This window comes from Diachasma alloeum, unplaced genomic scaffold, assembly GCF_001412515.2.
Source record: "Diachasma alloeum isolate Michigan unplaced genomic scaffold, Dall2.0 Dall_scaffold_00558, whole genome shotgun sequence".
Classification (NCBI taxonomy): Eukaryota; Metazoa; Arthropoda; class Insecta; order Hymenoptera; family Braconidae; genus Diachasma; species Diachasma alloeum.
In genome coordinates this window covers 198,381-210,082 of record NW_021680690.1, presented here as the reverse complement: position 1 = coordinate 210,082, position 11,702 = coordinate 198,381, and the positions used below count along the sequence as shown (strand labels likewise).

At 44.2% G+C, this 11,702-nt stretch overlaps 2 protein-coding genes across 2 annotated transcripts; both read right to left on the bottom strand.

The window, feature by feature from the left end:
• Positions 1-409: 409 nt before the first annotated feature.
• Positions 410-1,920, bottom strand: LOC107043297 (fat storage-inducing transmembrane protein). The gene has a single exon (XM_015264730.1). The coding sequence runs from the start codon at positions 1,725-1,727 to the stop codon at positions 579-581; it is 1,149 nt and encodes a 382-aa protein (XP_015120216.1). The 5' UTR covers positions 1,728-1,920; the 3' UTR covers positions 410-578.
• Positions 1,921-3,526: 1,606 nt separating this feature from the next.
• LOC107043282 (eIF-2-alpha kinase GCN2) lies at positions 3,527-11,694 on the bottom strand. The gene is made up of 4 exons (XM_015264708.1): positions 11,306-11,694; positions 6,090-10,075; positions 4,085-4,858; positions 3,527-3,707 (listed from the first exon to the last, which is right to left on the bottom strand). The coding sequence occupies exons 1-4, from the start codon at positions 11,357-11,359 to the stop codon at positions 3,581-3,583; spliced, it is 4,941 nt and encodes a 1,646-aa protein (XP_015120194.1). The 5' UTR covers positions 11,360-11,694; the 3' UTR covers positions 3,527-3,580.
• Between the last annotated feature and the right edge of the window lie 8 nt (positions 11,695-11,702).

The window sequence follows — 11,702 nt, the reverse complement described above, 5'->3', positions numbered from 1 at the left end:
TTCTATAGAATTTCCTCGGCTTAAATTTTTCTTTTTTTTTCATTCTCTTTTTATTTTCTTCCCATCAAGAAAATCAAACAAAAAAATTGAAAAATTTGAGCTGAGGAAATTCTATAGCAAATATCTCAATAAAATAAGTTTTTCATCACGCTGTGACGAAAAGTGAACTTTTCGGCACGCTCCGCGTGCCTAAAAGTCTAATTTCCGCCACATTGTGATGAAAAATATTGTTCGTAACTCGTGAAAAAATGTTTTTTCGCTCGTGGGATTATTCACTCGCCTTCGGCTCGTGATATAAACCTCCCACTCGCCAAAAAACACTTTTTTGCACTCGTTACGAAATATACTATTATAGAAAAATCGTTTTTTTTACTTTTTCTATAGAACATTTCAATAGAATTAGCCAAAAAGTAATAGAAAGTTCAATAGAAATCTAATAGAATTTTCCAAAAAATTCGTCGTTTTTCTCTTGAATTTTTTCACCTGTTTTACTGCTTCGCTCATAGACTCCTAATAGAACAGCAATAGAATTCCAAAAAATTCCCTGAAAAAGCCGTCCCACCGCAAACCTCTAATTTTCACCGAGAGCCCCCTCCATTCCCAGTCCCCCTACCCTCCTCCCTCTGCGCGGTCCTCAGAGGCATCCCCATGAAGCTCGGTCCCACCCCATTCAGTGTATTCCTCCTCGTCCTCCCGGCCCCGGCAGTCCTCCTATTCTCATTATACTTGAAGACCCCATCCCCCGGCAGCAGGAGCCCCCCCTGACTCAGAGTGAACCACCACCTGTAGGTGACGAACCACATCAGCACCGCGATGATGCCCCCGACGAACTTCTCGATCATCGTGTGATAATAAAGCATGGTGGACACAACCATGACGTCCCACAGCACCTGCTGGAGCGTCATCCCCACGAAGAGTCCCCTGACATAAGGGCTCAGCCCCCTGTGCGTCATCTTCAGGAACTCGAGTTCGTTGTCCGTCAGCTCCTTCAGGGGGCTCGCACTCCTCTCCTGAACACACCTGGAGTGCTCCTCCTTGAGGACCATGTCGTTGATGCCCTCCCAGCCCACGAGGGCTGCCCCCTCCTCCGCGAGGATGAGACTGGAGTAGATGAGGATGAAGGTGTGTCCGGATATGTCGAAGCCACTCCAGAACTTGCCCGCCCTGAGGCAGCTCGTCTTCCTCTGGAGGTCGTTCTCCCTCGTCCCCAGGCACCTGCCGTAGGTGTTCTCCACGTGGAGGAAGAGCTTGGTCCAGGCGAACCAGAAGAAGCTCGCCACGACGACCCTCAGGAGGTGCCTCACGACGATCGACCTCTTCCCACAGCCTATCGTGTACCCCGTCAGCAGCACCCAGGGCACCAACACCGTCAGCAGCCACCCCCACCCCCACTTGACGAAGAACCTGTTGAAGACGTTGTCCGACCTCGCCAGGTACGTCTTCGGGGGCGGGGCCAGGTCGGCCACCAGCGAGACGACAAATATCGCGCCGCAGTAGATGGTGACCTTGAGGCGGGGATCAAACAGCAAGGACTTCTTGCAGATGTGGAGGAGCATCGTCATCAGGACGAGACCTATCGAGCTCGGGGTGGTCGTGGGCTTGGTGCCGCCCCGGTCCTCCTGCATGCCCGAGGTCGGCCGGAAGTTCAGGCGCGACGAGCGGAAGCTACTCCCAGGGGAACCACTCGGCGAGCCAGGGTGCAGGGGTCGTCTTCGCGCTGGTGCCATCACGGAGGTTTTTCACTGGTTAAAGAGAGGCGGAGACCTGGGGGAAGTCACTCGGGACCATCGGAGGGTCAGGGGTCGTGGGGAGGTGCGAGAGCTTTTTTCGAGGCTGGAGGAGATCCCGGAGAGAGCACACGCGGTACGCCACGGCGCGGAGAGAGTCGTTTACTGGGGGGTCGAGGTTATACATAGGACGGCTGAGGTTGGACTACAACCTTTGGAGTTACGTGGGGGGAGAGGGGAAGAGCTGGGGTATCGGCTGATGGTAAGTGCGAGAACAAACTCCGTGGGAACGTCTGGGGAGTGGGATTTCTATCGAATTTTATGCTGGTTGAACTGAGAAATTTTGCTTTTTTTTTCAAAAGAAATGTTTTTGGAAAATGTTCTATAGAAAAATTAAATTCTATAGATTTTTCTATAGAATATTTTGTTTTTATATTTTTATAGAAAAATCAATTCTGCAGAATTTTCTAGAGTCTATAGAAAAGCTGGATTCTATAGATTTTTTTTTCTATAGAATATATATCTGAAATTTTATTAATGCTTTGCAATAGAATATTTCAAATTTTTGTATTTTTATAGGAAAATTCAATTCTATAGAATTTTCTATAGAATCTAGAAAATTTCGATTCTATATATTTTCCTATAGAATATATTTGAAATTCTATTGGATTTCTATTGAATTTTTTATTTTTTTCTGATTGGTTCTACTGAAAAATTTCGATTTTGATTTTCGTTTCTTTTTCAATAGAAATGTTCAGTGGAAGCTATTCTATAGATAAATCTATAGAATTGAATTTTTCTACAGAATATTTTCTGTTTTTATATTTTTATAGAAAAATCAATTCTGTAAAATTTTCTATAGAGTCTATAGAAAAGCTGGATTCTATAGATTTTTTTTTCTATAGAATATATATCTGAAATTTTATTAATGCTTTGCAATAGAATACTTTTAATTTTTATATTTTTATAGGAAAATTCAATTCTATAGAATTTTCTATAGAATCTAGAAAATTTCGGTTCTATAGATTTTTCCTATAGAATATATTTGAAATTCTATTGGATTTCTATTGAATTTTTTATTTTTTTCTGATTGGTTCTACTGAAAAATTTCGATTTTGATTTTCGTTTCTTTTTCACTAGAAATGTTCAGTGGAAGCCATTCTATAGATAAATCTATAGAATTGAATTTTTCTACAGAATATTTTCTGTTTTTGTTTTTATAGAAAAATCAATTCTGTAGAATTTTCTATAGATTCTATAGAAAAGCTGGACTCTATAGATTTTTTTTTCTATAGAATATGTATCTGAAATTTTATTAATGCTTTGCAATAGAATATTTCAAATTTTTGTATTTTTATAGGAAAATTCAATTCTATATAATTTTCTATAGAATCTAGAAAATTTCTATTCTATAGATTTTTCCTATAGAATATATTTGAAATTCTATTGGATTTCTATTGAATTTTTTTTTTGACTGGTTCTACTGAAAAATTTCGATTTTGATTTTCGTTTTTTCAATAGAAATGTTCAGTGGAAGCTATTCTATAGACAAATCTATAGAATTGAAATTTTCTATAGAATCTATAGATTTTCGAGTCTATCTTTTTTTTTCTATAGAATATATATTTGAAATTAAATTTCATGTTTTGCTATAGAATATTTCTCCATGAGCGGTTCTATAGATCATACCTCCGATTATAAACAATTTCTACCGAATTCACTAGGTTTTTCTATTAAATTTTAGCCTTCGAATTTGGCACGAAAATAACAAAAACAGAAATGCAAATTTATGAAACATAGATATTTAATTCGTAATAAAGATCTATCCGACATCTCAAAAAACAATGTAAACGTTAAATTAAAAATAAGTATCGATTATCCAGGAGACTGTAGAGAACCAGAGTGGGCCGTTGTTTCTCGTTCCTTATCTCCCACATTTCGTTACATATTTGTTGAATGTACTTCTTATAGCGTAGATGCCTGAAAACAAACAAAAAAAAAACAATTAACTCAATCTATTGAAAAGAATCAAGACTCCATACAAATGTACAACTTATTCTATTGACATATTTTCTATAGAAATTCCTTGACTAAAATTTTCCTATTTTTTTTTGTTTGATTTTCTTAATCGAAAGAAAAAAAAACTCGGGAAATTCAGGTCGAGAAATTCCTATAAAACATTTTCTAATAGTAAAAGTTTTATAGAATAAATTTCTAACTTTCAATAGACATCCAATCATGTATTAAAAAACTGAATAAATAACAACAACAACAACAATAATAATAATAATAATAAGGATCTCTCAGCGATTTCATTTACGACTAAAAAATATAAATAATAATAAATATGTTCTTACTTTTCGATGATTAATTGTACACTCCTCTCAAAGTCTTGTTCCCCCTCGTCAATCTCCAAATGGCTTCCAATGGTCCTAATCACCATCATCTCCAGAAATACCCCAAACACCTGCACCTCAACCTTACAAGCTATCCTCTGCAGATGTGACGTCATCTGCGCCAGCATTGAGTTCTTGTAACTCCTCCTGCCACTCCCCGAGAGCTTATCCCTCTCCGACAATACAAAATTAACCGTAACATTGAGTGGCGTATTATCACTGGAATTTGCCTTGCTCTCAGATCTGCTCAAAACCGGCAGTGGATTATCGTTCCTCTGTCTCTGGAAGAATTCCCCCACATCATTGACACTGATCTTCCTCTCCTGATACCTGTCTCTCTCCCACGTGTGAATCCTCAGGTTGCCCTTCTCCCCGAATTTGAGAATTACAACGTGAGTTATTGAATTCTCTCTGCAGTAATCAATGACCTCGTCAGTTGTGCCGAAGTCCAGGGCAGTGACACCCAGACCTAGACTCCAGAGCTCTCGGAGGACAGCCGCCATCTCCTGGTTTCTCTTCGGTCCGTCGGTGCAACATACGGCGACAGACACGTTTATTCCAAATTTACTTAATATTAATTCAGATCCTGAGGTTTCCGAGGAGTAGATCTCCCCGACTGCGTGGACAAGTTTCTCGAGGGAGATACTTATTCCAACGCCGTGCTGTTTGAAGTCTTTACTCGCGAGCCCAGTTCGCTCGAGAAGGTGCCTGAATGATGCCAGCATTTTGTCGTACCTTGGGGAGAAACAGAAGTGGAGAATTGGAGTGAAAAATTTGGGGAGATGAAGGGTTTCGCGTGGGGAAGATTTTTTTTTTGGGGCTATAGAGAAGATATGAGGGTTTGGATTGTGACATGACTTCTAGGGGCTCTTCATGGAGTGTAGGACGCGTACGAAAACATTTCGTTTGGTGGGAAATTCTATTGGATTTCTGTTGAATTTTTTTGTACTTTTTGGGTGAATCTAGTCATGAATTCCTCACCTCAAACGCGTTTTGTCGAAGAATATTGCATATTCTATAGAAAAAAATTGTAAAATTGTAGAACTTGATTTTTCTGTGCAACTTAGTCTATTGAAATATTATTTATAGAAATCCCTCGGCTCAATTTCTTCATTTGATTTTTTAAATGAAAAGAACAGAAAAGTGGCGTGGAAAAATTGAGGGAATTCGTGTCAAGGAATTCCTATAGAAAATGACTCAATAGAAAAAATTCCATGGGAAGATGAAATTCTATAGAATTTTTTTAATGAAATGGTTTCTATTGGACATTTTTTATTAAAAAAAGTACAAAGCTGCGGAATTCGTCAATAGCACTGACCAAAAATAGTAGAATTATCTATAGCAATTATAATTCAATAGAATTTTCTATAGAATTCGCTAGGTTTTTCCACGGGATTTTGCGCATTTTTTAATAGAAATTTTGAATAGGAAAATATTCTATAGATAAAAATCAATAAAATTCTATTTTTGTATACAAATTATTCTATTGAAATATTTTCTATAGAAATTTCTCAGCTCGAATTTTCCAAGCTTTCCTTCCAATTTTTTAATGAAAAAGGCCGAAAAATGGAGTGAAAATAATTTGGAGAATTCATGTCAAGGAATTTCTATAGAAAATATCCCAATAGCGAAAATTGTATAGAAAGTTTGATTCCACAGATTTTTCCTCTAAAATAATTTCTATTGAACATTTTCCATAAAAAATCAAATGCAAAAACTACTCAAAAAATTCCCAACAGAAAAAAATGCATCAAAAATTTAAATTCCACAGATTTTTCCTCTAAAATAATTTCTCTTGAAAATTCTCGATAAAAAAATGCCACGAAAAGCCAAAAGAAATCCCAACAGAAAAAACTGTACAGAAACTGTAAATTCCCCAGACTTTACCTCAAAAATAATTTCTCCTGACGATTTCCCACGAAAAAAACGCAATAAAAAATCCCCATCGATCCAAAGAATGACTCACCTCCCTCCAGCAGCGATGACATCGTGCCCCCCCCTGCGCCTCTTCCTGGCCATCTCGCAAGTGATCTGATAAACGATTCCGCTGTGCTGCTGCTGCGTCTTGTGCACCAGCAGCGGAGCGACGATGATCTGCCACTTGACCCCGAGGGCCTCAGCATTGGAGACGACGGTCTCGATCTCCCTCAGCCCCTCCTTCGCGAGAATCGCCGCATCCGTCCCCTTCCTCTTGGTGATGGTCCTCAATACACTCGAGATCTTCGCCACGGAGCTCTCGGTATCAAACAGATTCGACAACGTCGACATGGCCTGATCCGTCAGGCACAAGCTGATGAGATGCGTCTGCACCTGGAACTTGGTGAACTTGCCGTCCCTGGCGTCGTAGAGTATCGTGTAGATGTCCTGATACTTCTCCGGCTCAATCCCGCAGTACATGAGTACCGCCTGCAGGAGAGACGTGTGATTGATCCTCACCGCGAAGTTCCTCTCCCTGAGCTCCGGCAGCTGATTGAAGATGTCCCAGACGACGTAGATGAGCTCGGCCTCAGCCATGAGATCAACACTATTACTTATAACGTCAAAAGCGCACTCGTAGAACTCCCTGGGGTGAAACCCGTGGACCTTCTTCTCGTGGTAGACCCTCTCGACGGCGTACCGCCTCATGTGAAGAATATTGTTCCAGGCGGCGTACCTCGCAAAAGGGGCGCGAAGATCCGAAGGAATAGAGACAATATTTCCAGACCTCGTCATGAGCTTCACCGACGACTCCATCTGATTGTACTGAAACTTTGTGGACTTGGGCATGAGGAGAGGCGTCACGACATTCATCCCCCCGTGTTTCCGGAACACCTCAATGACCTTGGCCTTGACGTACTCCCTCAGCAGATCGCTCTTCACGAGGGAGCAGTTGTTCTTCGAAGGCAGTAGATTAGTGTCATAAGTGATATCCTCGGCGGGCGTGACTTCCTGGCTGAAGCAGCAGGCGATCAGGTACTTGTACTCCTTGCTCTGATTATTGGAGAGCGTGTGCCTGACCATCTCCTGGAGCTCGGCCTCCTCGAGCTGCGGTGGTGGCAGGTACTCCGAGGTGAGTAGCTCCTGAGAGGTCGGACGCTGGCTGGGATCGTGATTCAACAGCCACCGGAGGAGATTGACGACATTAGTCTTGACGTTGCCGACGAACTCCTGGGGGAGGACGATGTCCTTCGACCTGACGTCAGACAGCACTTTGACCCTCTCCATCCCAGTGGCCAGGGGCACGCAGCACATCTCGAAGAGAATGATCCCGAGGCTGTACATGTCGACCTTCTGATTGTAGATGGCCTTGGCGGTCTTTGCGCTGAGCTCGGGCGCCGTGTAGAGCTCAGTGCCGACCTCTCCCGTCATCGAGCTGGGCTCGTCGGCCTCGAAGCTCGTCGTTTTCTCCACCACCTGGACCCTCCGCTCACTCGCGGTTCTCGTGTCGATAGTGGCGAGACCAAAGTCCCCGATCTTCACGTGATCGTTGCTGTCGAGGAAGATGTTGACGGGCTTGAGGTCCCGGTGGATCATCCCCTGCTGGTGGATGTGGGCGATCCCCTCGACGATCTCCCGAAACAGCCGCCAGACCCTCTCCTCGTCCTCGAAGAGGCCGTTGTCGATGGCCGTTCTCAGGGTGCTCTTCTCGCAGAACTCCATCTGAATGTACATGAACTGAATTTCCCTGAGGGAGTCCACCTCCCCAGGGTCGTTCCCCGGGTCCTTAGCCCCGATCCCCTCGTCGGCCTCCAGGGACTTGACGTCGACCCCCGACACCTGGGAACCCCCGTCCCTCTCGAACTCGATGCTGTCTGAGGAGTCGGTGGAGAGTGAAGTCCCCATGAAGAAGCCCCAGCCCTCGTCGTCGCTCTCGCTCTCGCTGTCGGACTCCTCCGAGTCATTGGACTTGGCCGCTGACGCCCTCGACTCGTACGAGAGACTCCACTCGACCTCGTGCAGGGGCGGCACCAGCTCCTCCACGTCGTCAGTGTCCAAGTGATTGATGTTGTTCAAGTGATTGTTTCCGAGATTTACCCTGTGGAGGTCGACCCCCGGAGGGCTGACGTTGGGCGTTGCCTCCCTGGTGGTGTCCCTCGTCGAGGACATGGAGTTGCTGGGGTCGTCCAACGTCGCTGATTCTATCCACGAGTTGTAGTACCTCACGACGTTCTCGTGATTGAGCCTCGACAGCAGCTTCACCTCCCTCGTTATCTTCTTGTTCAGCTGTTTGTTCTTGGCGTTTAGGGGAATCCTCTTGATCGCGTAGATCCCCCCGTCGAGCTTGTTCCTGACCTTGATGACGTCGCCGAAGGCGCCCTTGCCCAGCCACTTGAGCACCTCGAACTCGTTCTGAATCCTCGAGTTGTTGAGGGTCGCGGGGAGGTAGAGGTGAACGTCCTGAATGGGCTCCTCGGGCTCCTCGCTGTCGTGCTCGTGCTCGCGAGGTAGCTTCGGGGGCGAGAGCCCGCGCTCGATGGGGATCCGGATGAAGCTGTGCTGCTGGAGCTGCTCGGCCGACCACCGAGACCTCTCGTTGTTGTTCAGGCACTTTGACAGGAAGTCCCGCAGCTCCGGGGGGAGATTGGTCGCCCACTCGTTCGTCTGCTCCTTCTCGGAGATGATGGTCCCCTTGAACAGCGACAGGAGAATTATCCCGAACCTGTAGATGTCGAGTTTCTTGCCCCCGCGACCCTGGATCGTCGGGAAGTCGTGCTCGGCCTTGGCCAGACAGCTCGACCGATAAATATCGGAGAGTCGCCTGTTCAGGGAGTAATCGGACACCTTCACCATTCCGCATCTGTCGATGTGAATGCTGGAGTCCCGGAGGTCCCTGTGGACGATGTTGTTGTTGTGGAGGAACTCCAGGGCTGAGAGAACACCACTGGCGATGTGCCTGAGGATGTCCACCGCCACTGGAATGTTCTCGGAGAGGAAGAATGTGCAGGTTGTACCCACGACGAACTCCTCCAGAATGTAGATGACGATGTTGTCCTTGCTCTGCTGGTACTTCATGTTGAGGTAGCGCACGAGGTTCATGTGCTGGAGGCGGTGGAGGTGGTTGAGCTCCTGCTCGATGCTCGCGATCTGCTTCATCGAGTGCTGGAGGTCGGTGGCTTCGTTCGTCGTGTCGTTGTCGCTCGTATCGCGGGTGCCGGCGCTGCCGCACTTGAGGGACCACTCGGTTATGGCGAGCAGTTCACCGGTGATCATGTCAACACCTGCGTAGACCACTGAGCCCTTGAGGCTGTGGCCCAGGCACTTGCCACGGTGGACCTGACGCTCGCCCCGGTTGTTGTCGAAGTGCAGGAGCTTCGTGCCGCGGTGCTCGCAGAGGGAGGCGCCGTCCGAGGACTCCGAGGTGCTCATGCATCTTCTGCGGGAGTACGTGCGGATGCGCTCGCCTGATGGGGACGAGGGGATCGACTGCGAGAGGATGATCGTCGAGTCGTGGCAGCGACGCGCGGGCTCCTTGCGGTTCCGGAGCTCCGCCTTCAGCGCCTCCTGACGCTTCAGGATCTCGTCCTGCAGGAGCTGGCGCTCCTTGTCCTCCTTCAGCTGCTTCTCCTCCATTTCGCTTTGAATCTGCTTCGTCTTCTCCTGGTGACGCGACAGCATCTCCTCGTAGAAGGAACTGTAGCCCGGCTTGTTGTTCTCGTGGAGGAACTTCTCCACGTGCTGCGCCAGGTCGAGGATCATTACCTCGCCTTTCAGGCGCTTCGCGAGGTCCTCCAGCTCCGAGGAGAGGAGCGCGATTTGCTGGTTCGAGAGACCCCGGCTGTTCTTTAATTTTATCGAGGGGATTTGGTTCGGGTAGTTCTCGTTGCAAATTGTGTGCAGGTCGAGCTGCGCGTGCACCTCCATGGGACCGGACATGCCCCGCTGGGGGGTCAGGGTCATTGATATGTCCAGGGGGTGCCATTTTCGGTGGGGCTTGGGGCGCCGGAGGTCGCGGAGTTGGTCGCCGTAGATTGACTGAAAGGTGAAGCGGGGGTGAGACTCGGGCGCGCGAAATTCAGGGGAAAAACGGGGAAGTGGTAGACAATTCTAGGGGATTTATATGCAGTTGCGGAATGCTACAGCGGTTCACGAAAAAAATCAGTGGAATTTCAACTTTCTATAGGTTTTATATTCGGACATTTTCTATAGGCATTACGCAACGCAAATTTTTCGAGTTTTGTCCAGAGTTTTCCTTCTCTTTTCTTTTAAAAAATCAAGCAAAAATAGATAGTTTGTTGCTCAATTTTGAAAAAACGAAGATAAACTACAGATTTTTTTGATAGAATCCAACAGAATTTTCGAGCGAATGCGTCACCTTTTTCTATTAAATAGGTGGCGACGACAATCTTTCAAAGTGATTGGCAGTCGGGATTTTTTAAAAATTCTTGCGGTGACGTCTACCGCGCGGTGAATGATTATTTCGAAATTTTGCAGCAGGATTTTTCTGCTGACGCGATAGGGGATTTTATTTCAACGGTCGTAAACACTTAATGAAATAATTACACTTGAGAGTTTTTTATATCTGCAAATGCATTGTTATTTGTAAATAATTCCCTAATTCCTGTAAATTATTTCGGGGCATTCAAGAAAAAATGATGAATGTAGATCTCGTTTTATTTGCAGAAAGTGAAGCAATTTCAATGAAATAACTATTTTCAAAACCCATGAAAATTAATTAATTAATTTACTTTTTGAAATTTGAAATTTGGTTTTTTCTGCATAATTTATTCTGATCTGTTTTTTCATTAGAAATTCCTCATGTTAATATGTGGAGATGAGCAATCGATAAACCTTGACAACAATTCCTGAAAATAATTTCGGAGCATTCACAAAAAATTGGCAAATAGAGATATCATTTTATTTCGAGAGAGTCAACTTCAATACAAAAAAATAAATAGATGTTGATTTTTCCATTCTGTTTTTTCATTAGAAACTCTCGATGAATAAAAATGAACAATTTAATGAATAATAAAAATTGTCAATTGATCATGAATCGAATAATTGGAAAATCCCGTAAGAAAAAATTCAGTGAAAAATAAAATCCCCTGATTATTGATAAAAATCTGAAATAGAATTGCAAGAGAATATCAAAAGAAAACGAATAGAACTGCCTAAAGACTTCTCTGTTGAAACCCTTAATATGCGAAAACCGAACGAAATTTCGAATTTAATTTATAAACAATTGATAAACCTTAAAATTCTCACCTTGAGTACTTCGAATTCATTATTCTGTCTGTCCTTACACGATTCGACAGACATTCTGCTCCGAAAAAAAAATTGCCTCGTCCCCTCAAATGTACAATAATTATTACAAAAAATATTCTACAAATATGAATCTCGCATTCCAATGTACAATTAATTAATACAAACACGGTGTAAATATCATCGAGTGAATGAGGTTAGGAATGAAACCGCGATACTTGGTGCACAATTTTTCACAGTAAAAATCCAATACAAAATGACCCTGAAGCGAGGATACTTCATTCGAAGATGTTTTAACTCAGTGGACTACATGTTGACGATTATTTGTTTGTTCAACTCAGATATTAATATTGAAATTGTGTTCCAACTTCGACAACAACGACGCATCCATGTTTTTATT

Bases quoted from the DNA above. Each gene is read 5' to 3' on its own strand.
- LOC107043297 (XM_015264730.1), bottom strand. From the start codon at position 1,727: ATGGCACCAGCGCGAAGACGACCCCTGCACCCTGGCTCGCCGAGTGGT.
- LOC107043282 (XM_015264708.1), bottom strand. From the start codon at position 11,359: ATGTCTGTCGAATCGTGTAAGGACAGACAGAATAATGAATTCGAAGTA. The intron at 10,076-11,305 runs GTGAGAATTTTA...TTCACCTTTCAG, and splicing joins ATGAATTCGAAGTACTCAAG to TCAATCTACGGCGACCAACT. The intron at 3,708-4,084 runs GTAAGAACATAT...GTTTGTTTTCAG, and splicing joins GTACAATTAATCATCGAAAA to GCATCTACGCTATAAGAAGT.